The 17546-nt window shown below is 41.8% G+C and overlaps 2 protein-coding genes across 3 annotated transcripts in view; one reads left to right on the forward strand and one right to left on the reverse strand.

Moving 5' to 3' along the window:
- Positions 1 to 322: 322 nt before the first annotated feature.
- Positions 323 to 17546, reverse strand: part of ncf4 (neutrophil cytosolic factor 4) — a 41613-nt gene continuing 24389 nt past the window's right edge. The window contains 4 exon segments of the mRNA NM_001124505.1: positions 323 to 1007; positions 5692 to 5757; positions 6710 to 6879; positions 11871 to 11969. Of these exon segments, the coding sequence (NP_001117977.1) occupies positions 797 to 1007; positions 5692 to 5757; positions 6710 to 6879; positions 11871 to 11969 (546 nt within the window). The 3' untranslated portion in view covers positions 323 to 796.
- Positions 11873 to 17546, forward strand: part of LOC118938190 (parvalbumin alpha) — a 62560-nt gene continuing 56886 nt past the window's right edge. Inside the window, exon 1 of one of the 2 annotated variants that reach the window (XM_036940136.1) lies at positions 11873 to 12118. The gene's annotated coding sequence lies outside the window, so the exon portion shown is untranslated. The remainder of the gene's footprint in view (positions 12119 to 17546) is intronic. The other variant, XM_036940137.1, reaches the window with a different exon arrangement.

Genomic DNA, 17546 nt, shown 5'->3' on the forward strand with positions numbered 1-17546 from the left:
GTACCAGTCGGCCAGCCAGAGAGCTAGGTCCGGCATACCTTACTCTGTCCCAAATGGCACCCTAATCACTTAGGGTGCCATTTTAAAGTAGTGCTTTATATAGGGGAAAGGGTGTGATTTGGGATGCAGCCTCTAGATGTCACTGTTTACTGTTCCTCTCTCTCATCAGAACACATTCAGCAAACACAGATAACACACAGGAGCGCGTGTTCTCACACACTGTATTTTTTACTGATAGAAAACACAATGGGAGCATAGCTAAGCATTACTACGACCACAACAGAATATATGGAGAAACAGAACACGCGTTTCTAAAACGTTATTAAATGTCCTTATATTAACATTTACTCAACAGTACAGGTGAAATGTTACACGTTTAAAGCCACCAAACACAGACATACTAATGAATGTGACTAAGGTGTCATCCCTAATGGCACCCTGTTCCCTATATAGTGCACTCATTTTGACCGGGGCGTCTGGTGAAAAGTAGTGCACTATGTAGGGCCTAGTGTGCCTTTTAGGTTGCATTCACATTGCTCAATCAGACTAACTTCTGTAATGTGTTACAATCCAGCGTCTGTCCCCTTAATTAAAGTCTGTCACCCTGTCACTGGGTCTCAGTCCGGACTACTACATGCAGGTTTGCAGTGGATTACAGATGCAAGCTGGCGAGACTCACACGCACAAGGGCATGGACAGACAGGTGCACCTGCAAGCGTGCATACACTGAAGCAAACACAAAATGGCCTCTCTTCAGCGAGTACAGAAACATGTGAAAACCTCCATCTCCCTGTCTTTATATCTCAGTATTATACACAGACAGGTCAGAGGCCGCGGTAACATGCAGTTCCCACGGAAACTGATTGACAGGCCTCTTGACCTTTGACCTTTGACCCCGCCCATCGGCCACCATCAGCGCCACGTCCCCGTCGTCAAGGAGACGCACCAGGTCACCCTCGGGGTCACGGTAGTTCAGGGCGATGTTGCCATCCACCTTGAACACATCTCTGAGAAATAGCGAACGAGAGAGCGAGATGACAGGGAGAGATGGAGAGAGAAAGGTGGAGGGCGGAGTAGAGGGGGAGGAGAGAGGGAAAGGAAGGGGTGGAGAGAGAAAGGTGGAGGGCAGAGTAGAGGGGGAGGAGAGAGGGAAAGGGAGGGGTGGAGAGAGGTGTGGGAAAGAGGGAGAGATGGCGGTGTAGGGGGAGAGCGAGAGAGAGAAAGGGGGAAATAGAAGAAGACAGAGAGAAAGGTAGAGAGAGATTATTATTAGTATGACTGTTTATCTTTATTTAACCATTACAAGTCAATTGAGAAGCCATTTTAACTTACAGTACTGACCTGGCCAAGAGGCATCACATTACAACAATAAACAGGACCACACACAATCCCACTAAAATCACATAACACACACAGAGGAAAGGTCCAAATTCATCAAATATACAACAACAAGAAATATTCTCAGTGGGTTTAGAGCAGAAAAGTTCAAGGCAACACAGCAGACTGAATGATCAGCAGCTACACTGATCAGATAGCAGCTCAGTTCATGTTGCTGAAGGACTGTGGTGGGATGAATGAATCAAGTCTGAGGGTCTTCTGCAGCTCAGTTCATGTTGCTGAAGGACTGTGGTGGGATGAATAAATCAAGCCTGAGGGTCTTCTGCAGCTCAGTTCAAGTTGCTGAAGGACTGTGGTGGGGTGAATGAATCAAGTCTGAGGGTCTTCTGCAGCTCAGTTCATGTTGCTGAAGGACTGTGGTGGGATGAATGAATCAAGCCTGAGGGTCTGCTGCAGCTCAGTTCATGTTGCTGAAGGACTGTGGTGGGATGAATAAATCAAGCCTGAGGGTCTTCTGCAGCTCAGTTCAAGTTGCTGAAGGACTGTGGTGGGGTGAATGAATCAAGCCTGAGGGTCTTCTGCAGTTCAGTCCAGTCGTTGGCGGCGGAAAACTAGAATGAACCACAACCAAAGGAAGTGTGGGCTTTGGGAAGGACCAGTGTGATACATCTACCCGGGGTTGCTACTGGTAGTGGAGATGTTGAGGAGTGAGCCGAGGTAGAGGGGGGACTTGCCTATGAGGGACTTGGGACCAGTGAGTCTGGTGTCGTGTTTGTAACGCGGCCAGTTGACCAGGGTGTAAAGGTCACAGTGATGAGTGTTGAAGGGGGACCTGGTAACAAAGCAAATGGCAGTGTGGTAAATTATGTCTAGTTTGTCAAGGGAGGTTTTTAGGGCAAGCCTATAACTAAATCACCATAGTCCAGGATTGTCAGGATGTTCATTTTTATAAGGGTGTGCTTGGCAGAGGGGGTGAACGATGTTTCGTTGTGGTACAGGAAACCAACTGTGGATGTAACTTTAGCCTGAAGGTGGGTGATGTGGGTACAGAATGAGAGCGATCAGTCCAGACAAGACACCAACATTCTTCTAGCTAGGTGTATTCCTCCTCTAACCCCGACCCATTCAGGGTGACAGTGATAGGAGGACGTAGATACATGGTAGAGTCCTGCTGTTATTACGAGTACAGAAACAACTACTCACACCCATCAGACCTATAACAGGTGAAGTACTCTCACAAGGTCTTCACCCGAACAAGCATTTGTTTTGGTACAGAGATAGCGCTGAGATTACAAAGATAACTCTTTGTTTGTCTGATATGCTTTAGTGGCTGTCCTGTCAATCTCCTTTCTGTGGTCTCTCTCTCTCTCCTCTGTCTTTCACTCTCTCTTTCTCTCCATATATCTCTCTCTCAACTCTTTGTCTCTGTGTCCCTACTGTCTCTTTCTTTCTCCTCTCTTCATTCCTCTCTGTTTTGTGAACAGGCTAAAGTACATTAACACAAGATAACTAGCAGCCATAGACCCAAAGCAGAATAGGATTATCAACACACACACACACACACACACACACACACACACACAGCAAATATTAATAACCAACCAACACAACCAGAAGATGAACTGATTTCTGAATGATTTGAAATGGAGAGAAAAATAATGTCGGTGGCAGTGGCCCCAAATGAACAGATGAATAAATAGAGGGAGAGAAAATACCATTATGAGAATAAAAAAGTTATTGGGAGAGCGTGTCTGGATATTGGGAGAGCGGGAGAGCGTGTCTGGATATTGGGAGAGCGTGTCTGGTTATTGGGAGAGCGTGTCTGGATATTGGGAGAGCGGGAGAGCGTGTCTGGATATTGGGAGAGCGTGTCTGGATATTGGGAGAGCGGGAGAGCGTGTCTGGATATTGGGAGAGCGTGTCTGGTTATTGGGAGAGCGTGTCTGGATATTGGGAGAGCGGGAGAGCGTGTCTGGATATTGGGAGAGCGTGTCTGGATATTGGGAGAGCGTGTCTGGATATTGGGAGAGCGGGAGAGCGTGGGAGAGCGTGTCTGGATATTGGGAGAGCGTGTCTGGATATTGGGAGAGTGTGTCTGGATATTGGGAGAGCGTGTCTGGTTTTTGGGAGAGCGTGTCTGGTTATTGGGAGAGCGTGTCTGGTTATTGGGAGAGGGTGTCTGGATATTGGGAGAGCGGGAGAGCTTGGGAGAGGGTGTCTGGATATTGGGAGAGCGGGGGAGAGCGTGTCTGGATATTGGGAGAGCGTGTCTGGATATTGGGAGAGCGTGTCTGGTTATTGGGAGAGCGTGTCTGGTTATTGGGAGAGGGTGTCTGGATATTGGGAGAGTGTGTCTGGATATTGGGAGAGTGTGTCTGGATATTGGGAGAGCGGGAGAGCGTGGGAGAGCGTGTCTGGTTATTGGGAGAGCGTGTCTGGATATTGGGAGAGCGTGTCTGGATATTGGGAGAGTGTGTCTGGATATTGGGAGAGCGTGTCTGGTTATTGGGAGAGCGTGTCTGGTTATTGGGAGAGGGTGTCTGGATATTGGGAGAGCGGGAGAGCGTGTCTGGATATTGGGAGAGCGTGTCTGGATATTGGGAGAGCGGGAGAGCGTGGGAGAGCGTGTCTGGATATTGGGAGAGCGTGTCTGGATATTGGGAGAGTGTGTCTGGTTATTGGGAGAGCGTGTCTGGTTATTGGGAGAGCGTGTCTGGTTATTGGGAGAGCGTGTCTGGTTATTGGGAGAGCGTGTCTGGTTATTGGGAGAGTGTGTCTGGCTATTGGGAGAGCGTGTCTGGTTATTGGGAGAGCGTGTCTGGTTATTGGGAGAGCGTGTCTGGATATTGGGAGAGCGTGTCTGGATATTGGGAGAGCGTGTCTGGATATTGGGAGAGCCTGTCTGGATATTGGGAGAGCCTGTCTGGATATTGGGAGAGCCTGTCTGGATATTGGGAGAGCGTGTCTGGTTATTGGGAGAGCGTGTCTGGTTATTGGGAGAGCGTGTCTGGTTATTGGGAGAGCGTGTCTGGTTATTGGGAGAGCGTGTCTGGTTATTGGGAGAGCGTGTCTGGTTATTGGGAGAGCGTGTCTGGTTATTGGGAGAGCGTGTCTGGTTATTGGGAGAGCGTGTCTGGATATTGGGAGAGCCTGTCTGGATATTGGGAGAGCCTGTCTGGATATTGGGAGAGCGTGTCTGGTTATTGGGAGAGCGCGTCTGGTTATTGGGAGAGCGTGTCTGGTTATTGGGAGAGCCTGTCTGGATATTGGGAGAGCCTGTCTGGATATTGGGAGAGCGTGTCTGGTTATTGGGAGAGCACGTTGGGTTATTGGGAGAGCCTGTCTGGTTATTGGGAGAGCATGTCTGGTTATTGGGAGAGCATGAGGTGAGAAGAGTGGAACTAATTTTAAAATGCACAGAGGTGATTTGTGGCTCTGCTTATGCATTGTGGGTAGATTTCTAGGCCCCGGGGCATTGGTGAATGTTTAATGGAAGTGTGTGTGTGTGTGTGTGTGTGTGTGTGTGTGTGTGTGTGTGTGTGTGTGTGTGTGTGCATGCGTGCGTGCGTGCCTTTAATGAAATTCGATTTATTCTTGTTTTGCTTTTACAGTTGAGGTGAGTTTTATCTCGTTGACAAGATAATAATGAGAGATGATAAACTGGGCCACTAGATGTGCGGAACTGACTATATGAGTCTGGTTATAGTGTGTACTGTGGTAGTGTTATAGTGTTATAGTTTGAACTGTGGTAGTGTTATAGTGTGTACTGTGGTAGTGTTATAGTGTGTACTGTGGTAGTGTTATAGTGTGTACTGTGGTAGTGTTATAGTGTGTACTGTGGTAGTGTTATAGTGTGTACTGTGGTAGTGTTATAGTGTGTACTGTGGTAGTGTTATAGTGTGTACTGTGGTAGTGTTATAGTGTGTAGAGTGGTAGTGTTATAGTGTGTACTGTGGTAGTGTTATAGTGTGTACTGTGGACAATAAAGCACATCCTTATTGACCTGGGGAAATTTCAATGGAGAGGAGAATATCAGCTGAGTAACAGATATGTAGTGAAGAGGAGAATATCAGCTGAGTAACAGATATGTAGTGAAGAGGAGAATATCAGATATGTAGAGAAGAGGAGAATATCAGATATGTAGTGAAGAGGAGAATATCAGCTGAGTAACAGATATGTAGTGAAGAGGAGAATATCAGCTGAGTAACAGATATGTAGTGAAGAGGAGAATATCAGATGAGTAACAGATATGTAGAGAAGAGGAGAATATCAGATATGTAGTGAAGAGGAGAATATCAGATATGTAGTGAAGAGTGGAGTTGATTCAGCAGTGGGATGTGTCTGGTATCTTACCTCATGCGTGCCAATAGTTCTTTGTATGATGGCTGGGTGGAGATATCTTCTTCAACACACACATCCCTGTCACATAGTCACACCAATACATTATTAACTGGGATACATACAGTCACTCCAATACATTATTAACTGGGATACATACAGTCACTCTCCAATACATTATTAACTGGGATACATACAGTCACTCCAATACATTATTAACTGGGATACATACAGTCACTCCTATACATTATTAACTGGGATACATACAGTCACTCCAATACATTATTAACTGGGATACATACAGTCACTCCAATACATTATTAACTGGGATACATACAGTCACTCCAATACATTATTACCTGGGATACATAAAGTCACTCCAATACATTATTAACTGGGATACATACAGTCACACCAATACATTATTAACTGGGATACATACAGTCACTCCAATACATTATTAACTGGGATACATACAGTCACTCCAATACATTATTAACTGGGATACATACAGTCACTCCAATACATTATTAACTGGGATACATACAGTCACTCCAATACATTATTAACTGGGATACATACAGTCACTCCAATACATTATTAACTGGGATACATACAGTCACACCAATACATTATTAACTGGGATACATACAGTCACTCCAATACATTATTAACTGGGATACATACAGTCACTCCAATACATTATTAACTGGGATACATACAGTCACTCCAATACATTATTAACTGGGATACATACAGTCACTCCAATACATTATTAACTGGGATACATAAAGTCACTCCAATACATTATTAACTGGGATACATACAGTCACACCAATACATTATTAACTGGGATACATACAGTCACTCCAATACATTATTAACTGGGATACATACAGTCACTCCAATACATTATTAACTGGGATACATACAGTCACTCCAATACATTATTAACTGGGATACATACAGTCACTCCAATACATTATTAACTGGGCTACATACAGTCACTCCAATACATTATTAACTGGGATACCTGGTGTCGACGCCCTGGGGTGTGAGCAGGTAGCAGCGCAGGCAGCTGTAAGACCCCGCCCCTTTACCTGAAGCGCCACCGCTCTCGCCATCAGAGTCACTCTCTGGGAGGGGCTTAATGATCTTCACAAAGGATTCTGGGAAGATACCTGTTCGATTGCTCACCGTGCCCTGAGAGAGAGAGGAAGTGAGAGAGTGAGAGAGAGAGAGAGAGAGAGAGAGAGAGAGAGAGACAGAAAGAGAGAGGTGGATTAATAGAGAGAGGAGGATTAATAGATAGAGGAGGATTAATAGATAGAGGAGGATTAATAGATAGAGGAGGATTAATAGATAGAGGAGGATTAATAGATAGAGCAGGATTAATAGAGGGGTGGATTAATAGAGGGGTGGATTAATAGAGAGAGGTGGATTAATAGAGAGAGGAGGATTAATAGATAGAGGAGGATTAATAGATAGAGGAGGATTAATAGATAGAGGAGGATTAATAGATAGAGGAGGATTAATAGAGAGGTGGATTAATAGAGAGGGGTGGATTAATAGAGAGGTGGATTAATAGAGAGGTGGATTAATAGAGAGGGGTGGATTAATAGAGAGGTGGATTAATAGAGAGAGGTGGATTAATAGAGAGGTGGATTAATAGAGAGGTGGATTAATAGAGAGGTGGATTAATAGAGAGGAGGATTAATAGAGAGGTGGATTAATAGAGAGGGGTGGATTAATAGAGAGAGGAGGATTAATAGAGAGAGCAGGATTAATAGAGAGGGGTGGATTAATAGAGAGGGGTGGATTAATAGAGAGAGGGGGATTAATAGAGAGGTGGATTAATAGAGAGGTGGATTAATAGATAGAGGAGGATTAATAGAGAGGAGGATTAATAGAGAGGTGGATTAATAGAGAGGGGTGGATTAATAGAGAGAGGAGGATTAATAGAGAGGTGGATTAATAGAGAGGGGTGGATTAATAGAGAGGAGGATTAATAGAGAGGGGGATTAATAGAGAGGGGTGGATTAATAGAGAGAGGAGGATTAATAGAGAGGTGGATTAATAGAGAGGGGTGGATTAATAGAGAGAGGAGGATTAATAGAGAGAGGAGGATTAATAGAGAGGTGGATTAATAGAGAGAGGAGGATTAATAGAGAGAGGAGGATTAATAGAGAGGTGGATTAATAGAGAGAGGAGGATTAATAGAGAGGGGGATTAATAGAGAGAGCAGGATTAATAGAGAGGGGTGGATTAATAGAGAGAGGAGGATTAATAGAGAGGGGGATTAATAGAGAGGGGTGGATTAATAGAGAGAGGAGGATTAATAGAGAGAGGAGGATTAATAGAGAGGTGGATTAATAGAGAGGGGTGGATTAATAGAGAGAGGAGGATTAATAGAGAGAGGAGGATTAATAGAGAGGTGGATTAATAGAGAGAGGAGGATTAATAGAGAGAGGAGGATTAATAGAGAGGGGGATTAATAGAGAGGTGGATTAATAGAGAGAGGAGGATTAATAGAGAGGGGGATTAATAGAGAGGGGTGGATTAATAGAGAGAGGAGGATTAATAGATAGAGGAGGATTAATAGAGAGGTGGATTAATAGAGAGGGGTGGATTAATAGAGAGGGTGGATTAATAGAGAGGTGGATTAATAGAGAGGAGGATTAATAGAGAGGTGGATTAATAGAGAGGTGGATTAATAGAGAGAGGTGGATTAATAGAGAGGTGGATTAATAGAGAGGGGTGGATTAATAGAGAGGTGGATTAATAGAGAGAGGAGGATTAATAGAGAGGTGGATTAATAGAGAGGTGGATTAATAGAGAGGGGTGGATTAATAGAGAGGAGGATTAATAGAGAGGGGGATTAATAGAGAGGGGTGGATTAATAGAGAGAGGAGGATTAATAGAGAGGTGGATTAATAGAGAGGGGTGGATTAATAGAGAGAGGAGGATTAATAGAGAGAGGAGGATTAATAGAGAGGTGGATTAATAGAGAGAGGAGGATTAATAGAGAGAGGAGGATTAATAGAGAGGTGGATTAATAGAGAGAGGAGGATTAATAGAGAGGGGGATTAATAGAGAGAGCAGGATTAATAGAGAGGGGTGGATTAATAGAGAGAGGAGGATTAATAGAGAGGGGGATTAATAGAGAGGGGTGGATTAATAGAGAGAGGAGGATTAATAGAGAGAGGAGGATTAATAGAGAGGTGGATTAATAGAGAGGGGTGGATTAATAGAGAGAGGAGGATTAATAGAGAGAGGAGGATTAATAGAGAGGTGGATTAATAGAGAGAGGAGGATTAATAGAGAGAGGAGGATTAATAGAGAGGGGGATTAATAGAGAGGTGGATTAATAGAGAGAGGAGGATTAATAGAGAGGGGGATTAATAGAGAGGGGTGGATTAATAGAGAGAGGAGGATTAATAGATAGAGGAGGATTAATAGAGAGGTGGATTAATAGAGAGGGGTGGATTAATAGAGAGGGTGGATTAATAGAGAGGTGGATTAATAGAGAGGAGGATTAATAGAGAGGTGGATTAATAGAGAGGTGGATTAATAGAGAGAGGTGGATTAATAGAGAGGTGGATTAATAGAGAGGGGTGGATTAATAGAGAGGTGGATTAATAGAGAGAGGAGGATTAATAGAGAGGTGGATTAATAGAGAGGTGGATTAATAGAGAGAGGTGGATTAATAGAGAGGTGGATTAATAGAGAGGGGTGGATTAATAGAGAGGGTGGATTAATAGAGAGAGGAGGATTAATAGAGAGGGGGCTGTAAAGTGTGAGTGTGTATAGAAGCAGTTTTACATAGGCTCATTATCATGACCTGGCTAATATCTCAGAAGTACTCAAGACACACATACAGAGATGGCCCATATGTGTGTGAGGCATTTTGAGTAAGGCTTGCCCCCTCCTGACCTCTCTCTCCATCCTTCTCTTCACTTTACTCATCCCTCTCTCTCTGCATCGTCCCTCTCTCTCTCTGCATCATCTCTCTCTCTCTCATCATCCCCCTCTCTCCCCTCTCCCTCTCTCTCCTCTACCCCCACTCTCTCTCTCCCCCCCCCCCCTCTCGCTCTCTCCTCTTCCCCCTCTCTCGCTCTCTCCTCTTCCCCCTCTCTCGCTCTCTCCTCTTCCCCCTATCTCGCTCTCTCTCTCCTCTTCCTCTCTCTCTCTCCTCTTCCCCCTTTCTCCTCTTCCCTTCTCTCTCTCTCTCCTCTTCCCCCTCTCTCCTCTTCCCTTCTCTCTCTCTCTCCTCTTCCCCCTCTCTCCTCTTCCCCTCTCTCTCTCTCTCTCTCTCTCTCTCCTCTTCCCCCCTCACTCTCTCTCTCTCCTTCCCCCCCTCTCTCTCTCCTCTTCCCCTCTCTCTCTCTCTCTCTCTCTCTCCTCTTCCCCCTCTCTCCTCTCCCCCCTCTCTCTCTCTCTCCTCTTCCCCCCTCTTTCACCTCTTCCCCCCCTCTCTCACCTCTTCCCATTCTCTCTCACCTCTTCCCCCTCTCTCTCACCTCTTCCCCTCCCTCTCTCACCTCTTCCCTCCCTCTCTCACCTCTTCCCTCCCTCTCTCACCTCTTCCCTCCCTCTCTCTCACCTCTTTCCCCCCTCTCTCTCACCTCTTCCCCTGCCTCCCTCACCTCTTCCCCCTCTCTCTCTCTCTCCTCTTCCCTCTCTCTCCATTCCCTTTCAATTCAATTCAATTCAAGGGGCTTTATTGGCATGGGAAACATGTTAACATTGCCAAAGCAAGTGAGGTAGATAATATACAAAAGTGAAATAAACAATAGAAAATAACAGTAGACATTACACATACAGAAGTTTCAAAACAATAAAGACATTACAAATGTCATATTATGTATATATACAGTGTTGTAACAATGTACAAATGGTTAAAGTACACAAGGGAAAAAAATAAGGATAAATATGGGTTGTATTTACAATGGTGTTTGTTCTTCACTGGTTGCCCCTTTCTCTATCCACCCTCTTTCTCATTAACTCTAGTCTCTCTCGCTCTCTATCCACCCTCCCTCTCTCTATCCACCCTCCCTCTCTCTCGCCACCCTCCCTCTCTCTCGCCACCCTCCCTCTCTCTCGCCACCCTCCCTCTCTCTCGCCATCCTCCCTCTCTCTCACTCATTCTCTTCTCTCCCTCCCTCCCTCACTCCTAGTGCCCATCCATCCATCTCCCTCCCTCCCTTCCTTCTCCTCACTCCACATCTCTCTCTCCTCCCACCATTCCTCCTCATCCCTCCCCTCTATTCACTCCTCTCCTCTTCCATTTCTCCCTCCTCCATCCCTCCACTCCTCTCTCCCTCTCCTCCATCCATCCCTCCCCTCCTCTCTCCCTCTCCTCCATCCATCCCTCCCCTCCTCCCTCCCTCTCCTCCATCCATCCCTCCCTCTCCTCCTCCATCCCTCCCTCCCTCTCCTCCATCCATCCCTCCCATCCATCTGTCCTCCTCCTCTATCCCTCCCTCCCTCTCTTCCCTCCCTGCCTCCCTCTCCTCCATCTCTTCCACCTCCTCCATCCATCCCTCCCTCTCCTCCTCCTCCTTTATCCATCCCCCCTCTCCTCCTCCTCCTCCATCCATCCCTCCCTCTCCTCTTCCTCCCTCTCCTCCTCCTCCTCATCCCTCCCTCATCCCTCCCTCTCCTCCATCTCCTCCCTCCCTCCCTCTCCTCCTCCTCCATTCCTCCCTCTCCATCCTATTCCTCCCTCCCTCTCCTCCATCTCCTCCATCTCTTCCACCTCCTCCATCCATCCCTCCCTCTCCTCCTCCTCCTCTATCCCTCCCTCCCTCTCTTCCCTCCCTCCTTCCCTCTCCTCCATCTCTTCCACCTCCTCCATCCATCCATCCCTCCCTCTCCTCCTCCTCCTCTATCCATCCCTCCCTCTCCTCCTCCTCCATCCATCCCTCCCTCTCCTCTTCCTCCTCATCCCTCCCTCTCCTCTTCCTCCTCCTCCTCATCCCTCCCTCATCCCTCCCTCTCCTCCATCTCCTCCATCCCTCCCTCTCCTCCTCCATTCCTCCCTCTCCATCCCTCCACTCTATTCCTCCCTCCCACCCTCCTACCCCCTCCCTCTCCTCCATCCCTCCCTCTCCTCCTCCACCCCTCCTCCCTCTCCATCCCTCCACTCTATTCCTCCCACCCTCCCATCCCTCCATCTCTTGCCTGCAGCTCACCTCCAGCCAGTCTGTGTTAACTCTCCTCAGAAGGAAGATCACCTCTCCAGCTTTCATACTCAGCTCCAGTCGTCCACTCCCACTGAAGTCGAAGACCACCTGGGAACCACACACACACACACACGGAGGAGAACACACACACGGAGGAGAACACAAACACGCCCGCAGCAGGCAGCGGACCAGGATCAACCGAGAGAAAGGGAGAGAAAGAGAGACAGACAAAGAGAGAAGACTGAGAAACCGAACAGGTAAGAGTGACTCATTTTACTTGTCTGATGATGAAGTGAGTGTGAGAGAGAGAGAGAGAGAACGGGACAGCAATCAGCAGAAGACAAGAGGGAACAAGTGCCAGGAGCGAGGGATGAGAGAAAGAAAGAGGGATCCCTAAAGGAGTACAGAGAAAGAGAGAACAGGACACTGGTGTGAGTCAGGGAGACGGGCTCTGAAGGGATGAAACAGACCATAAGTGGTTTTGTTTGTGACTAGAGCAGATCTTCATAGTGCAGGAAATCACTCCACAACACTCCTACTCCTAATGCTGCACAACGCGTGGGATCGGACAGGCACACAGCTAAGAGAGACGAGAGAGAGCTGAGCGCTTAGCGAGTGGGCAAGTGTAAGTGCATGTGTGAGTGCGTGTGTGAGTGCGTGTGTGAGTGCGTGCGTGCGTGCGTGTGTGAGTGTGTGTGGGTGGATGGGTGGATGGGAGAGGAGAGATGCAGGGGGTGCGTAAAAGCGGTATAAAGTATAAAGTACTAGAAAACTGTGATGGAGAGAATGTGGAAAAAGAGCTAAACTGTGATGGAGAGAATGTGGAAAAAGAGCTAAAAAGATAACACACTTAAAAGGGTTAAAAGCAAGTCATGATAGTGTATTTTATAGTGTGGTTTTGAGCTGAGTCATGATAGTGTATTTTATAGTGTGGCTTTGCGCTGAGTCATGATAGTGTATTTTATAGTGTGGTTTGGAGCTGAGTCATGATAGTGTATTTTATAGTGTGGCTTTGACCTGAGTCATGATAGTGTATTTTATAGTGTGGTTTGGAGCTGAGTCATGATAGTGTATTTTATAGTGTGGCTTTGAGCTGAGTCATGATAGTGTATTTTATAGTGTGGTTTGGAGCTGAGTCATGATAGTGTATTTTATAGTGTGGTTTGGAGCTGAGTCATGATAGTGTATTTTATAGTGTGGCTTTGCGCTGAGTCATGATAGTGTAGGACATGTGGTAAAACGGATAACACTGTACAGTCACATTACACCCCTCCTTGGTATTTGATGGGCACTAATGAGAAACAATATGGTAAGAAGCAGGATATCTTTTCGTCCACACAACTGCCTGGTATTAAAGAGTAGTTAATCTCCTGTTTAATGATGGTAGTAACATAAAGAGTAGTTAATCTCCTGTTTAATGATGGTAGTAACATAAAGAGTAGTTAATCTCCTGTTTAATGATGGTAGTAACATAAAGAGTAGTTTAATGATGGTTAGTAACATAAAGAGTAGTTTAATGATGGTTAGTAACATAAAGAGTAGTTTAATGATGGTTAGTAACATAAAGAGTAGTTAATCTCCTGTTTAATGATGGTTAGTAACATAAAGAGTAGTTAATCTCCTGTTTAATGATGTTAGTAACATAACGAGTAGTTTAATGATGGTTAGTAACATAAAGAGTAGTTAATCTCCTGTTTAATGATGGTAGTAACATAAAGAGTAGTTTAATGATGGTTAGTAACATAAAGAGTAGTTTAATGATGGTAGTAACATAAAGAGTAGTTAATCACCTGTTTAATGATGTTAGTAACATAAAGAGTAGTTTAATGATGGTAGTAACATAAAGAGTAGTTAATCACCTGTTTAATGATGCTTAGTAACATAAAGAGTAGTTTAATGATGGTAGTAACATAAAGAGTAGTTAATCTCCTGTTTAATGATGGTAGTAACATAAAGAGTAGTTAATCACCTGTTTAATGATGTTAGTAACATAAAGAGTAGTTTAATGATGGTAGTAACATAAAGAGTAGTTAATATCCTGTTTAATGATGGTAGTAACATAAAGAGTAGTTTAATGATGGTAGTAACATAAAGAGTAGTTAATCTCCTGTTTAATGATGGTAGTAACATAAAGAGTAGTTAATATCCTGTTTAATGATGGTTAGTAACATAAAGAGTAGTTAATATCCTGTTTAATGATGGTTAGTAACATAAAGAGTAGTTAATATCCTGTTTAATGATGGTTAGTAACATAAAGAGTAGTTAATATCCTGTTTAATGATGGTAGTAACATAAATAGTAGTTAATCTCCTGTTTAATGATGGTTAGTAACATAAAGAGTAGTTAATATCCTGTTTAATGATGGTAGTAACATAAAGAGTAGTTTAATGATGGTTAGTAACATAAAGAGTAGTTAATCTCCTGTTTAATGATGGTTAGTAACATAAAGAGTAGTTTAATGATGGTTAGTAACATAAATAGTAGTTAATCTCCTGTTTAATGATGGTTAGTAACATAAAGAGTAGTTAATCTCCTGTTTAATGATGGTTAGTAACATAAAGAGTAGTTAATCTCCTGTTTAATGATGGTTAGTAACATAAAGAGTAGTTTAATGATGGTTAGTAACATAAAGAGTAGTTTAATGATGGTAGTAACATAAAGAGTAGTTTAATGATGGTTAGTAACATAAAGAGTAGTTTAATGATGGTAGTAACATAAAGAGTAGTTTAATGATGGTTAGTAACATAAAGAGTAGTTTAATGATGGTTAGTAACATAAAGAGTAGTTTAATGATGGTAGTAACATAAATAGTAGTTAATCACCTGTTTAATGATGGTAGTAACATAAAGAGTAGTTTAATGATGGTAGTAACATAAAGAGTAGTTAATCACCTGTTTAATGATGGTTAGTAACATAAAGAGTAGTTAATCACCTGTTTAATGATGGTTAGTAACATAAAGAGTAGTTTAATGATGGTAGTAACATAAAGAGTAGTTAATCACCTGTTTAATGATGGTAGTAACATAAATAGTAGTTAATCTCCTGTTTAATGATGGTAGTAACATAAAGAGTAGTTAATCTCCTGTTTAATGATGGTAGTAACATAAATAGTAGTTAATCTCCTGTTTAATGATGTTAGTAACATAAATAGTAGTTAATCTCCTGTTTAATGATGGTAGTAACATAAATAGTAGTTAATCTCCTGTTTAATGATGTTAGTAACATAAAGAGTAGTTTAATGATGGTTAGTAACATAAAGAGTAGTTAATATCCTGTTTAATGATGTTAGTAACATAAAGAGTAGTTTAATGATGGTAGTAACATAAAGAGTAGTTAATCTCCTGTTTAATGATGCTTAGTAACTTAAAGAGTAGTTAATCTCCTGTTTAATGATGGTTAGTAACATAAAGAGTAGTTAATCACCTGTTTAATGATGGTAGTAACATAAAGAGTAGTTTAATGATGGTTAGTAACATAAAGAGTAGTTAATCTCCTGTTTAATGATGGTTAGTAACATAAAGAGTAGTTAATCTCCTGTTTAATGATGGTTAGTAACATAAAGAGTAGTTAATCTCCTGTTTAATGATGTTAGTAACATAAAGAGTAGTTTAATGATGGTTAGTAACATAAAGAGTAGTTAATATCCTGTTTAATGATGGTAGTAACATAAAGAGTAGTTTAATGATGGTTAGTAACATAAAGAGTAGTTAATCACCTGTTTAATGATGGTTAGTAACATAAAGAGTAGTTTAATGATGGTTAGTAACATAAAGAGTAGTTAATATCCTGTTTAATTATGCTTAGTAACATAAAGAGTAGTTTAATGATGGTTAGTAACATAAAGAGTAGTTTAATGATGGTTAGTAACATAAAGAGTAGTTAATATCCTGTTTAATTATGCTTAGTAACATAAAGAGTAGTTTAATGATGGTTAGTAACATAAAGAGTAGTTAATATCCTGTTTAATTATGCTTAGTAACATAAAGAGTAGTTTAATGATGGTTAGTAACATAAAGAGTAGTTAATATCCTGTTTAATGATGGTAGTAACATAAAGAGTAGTTAATCTCCTGTTTAATGATGGTAGTAACATAAAGAGTAGTTTAATGATGGTTAGTAACATAAAGAGTAGTTTAATGATGGTTAGTAACATAAAGAGTAGTTTAATGATGGTTAGTAACATAAAGAGTAGTTAATATCCTGTTTAATGATGGTAGTAACATAAAGAGTAGTTAATCTCCTGTTTAATGATGGTAGTAACATAAATAGTAGTTAATCTCCTGTTTAATGATGGTTAGTAACATAAAGAGTAGTTTAATGATGGTTAGTAACATAAATAGTAGTTAATCTCCTGTTTAATGATGGTTAGTAACATAAAGAGTAGTTTAATGATGGTTAGTAACATAAAGAGTAGTTAATATCCTGTTTAATGATGGTAGTAACATAAAGAGTAGTTTAATGATGGTTAGTAACATAAAGAGTAGTTAATCTCCTGTTTAATGATGGTTAGTAACATAAAGAGTAGTTTAATGATGGTTAGTAACATAAAGAGTAGTTAATCTCCTGTTTAATGATGGTAGTAACATAAAGAGTAGTTTAATGATGGTAGTAACATAAAGAGTAGTTAATCACCTGTTTAATGATGGTAGTAACATAAAGAGTAGTTAATCTCCTGTTTAATGATGGTTAGTAACATAAAGAGTACTTAATCTCCTGTTTAATGATGGTTAGTAACATAAAGAGTAGTTAATCTCCTGTTTAATGATGGTAGTAACATAAAGAGTAGTTTAATGATGGTTAGTAACATAAAGAGTAGTTTAATGATGGTTAGTAACATAAAGAGTAGTTAATCTCCTGTTTAATGATGGTAGTAACATAAAGAGTAGTTTAATGATGGTTAGTAACATAAAGAGTAGTTTAATGATGGTAGTAACATAAAGAGTAGTTAATCTCCTGTTTAATGATGGTTAGTAACATAAAGAGTAGTTTAATGATGGTTAGTAACATAAAGAGTAGTTTAATGATGGTAGTAACATAAAGAGTAGTTCATCTCCTGTTTAATGATGGTAGTAACATAAAGAGTAGTTTAATGATGGTTAGTAACATAAAGAGTAGTTTAATGATGGTTAGTGACATAAAGAGTAGTTTAATGATGGTAGTAACATAAAGAGTAGTTAATCACCTGTTTAATGATGGTAGTAACATAAATAGTAGTTAATCACCTGTTTAATGATGGTTAGTAACATAAAGAGTAGTTAATCACCTGTTTAATGATGGTAGTAACATAAATAGTAGTTAATCTCCTGTTTAATGATGGTTAGTAACATAAAGAGTAGTTAATCTCCTGTTTAATGATGGTAGTAACATAAAGAGTAGTTTAATGATGGTTAGTAACATAAAGAGTAGTTAATATCCTGTTTAATGATGGTAGTAACATAAAGAGTAGTTAATCTCCTGTTTAATGATGGTTAGTAACATAAAGAGTAGTTTAATGATGGTTAGTAACATAAAGAGTAGTTAATCTCCTGTTTAATGATGGTAGTAACATAAAGAGTAGTTTAATGATGGTTAGTAACATAAAGAGTAGTTAATCTCCTGTTTAATGATGGTAGTAACATAAAGAGTAGTTAATATCCTGTTTAATGATGGTTAGTAACATAAAGAGTAGTTAATCTCCTGTTTAATG

This window comes from Oncorhynchus mykiss, chromosome 13, assembly GCF_013265735.2.
Source record: "Oncorhynchus mykiss isolate Arlee chromosome 13, USDA_OmykA_1.1, whole genome shotgun sequence".
NCBI classification, from domain to species: domain Eukaryota; kingdom Metazoa; phylum Chordata; class Actinopteri; order Salmoniformes; family Salmonidae; genus Oncorhynchus; species Oncorhynchus mykiss.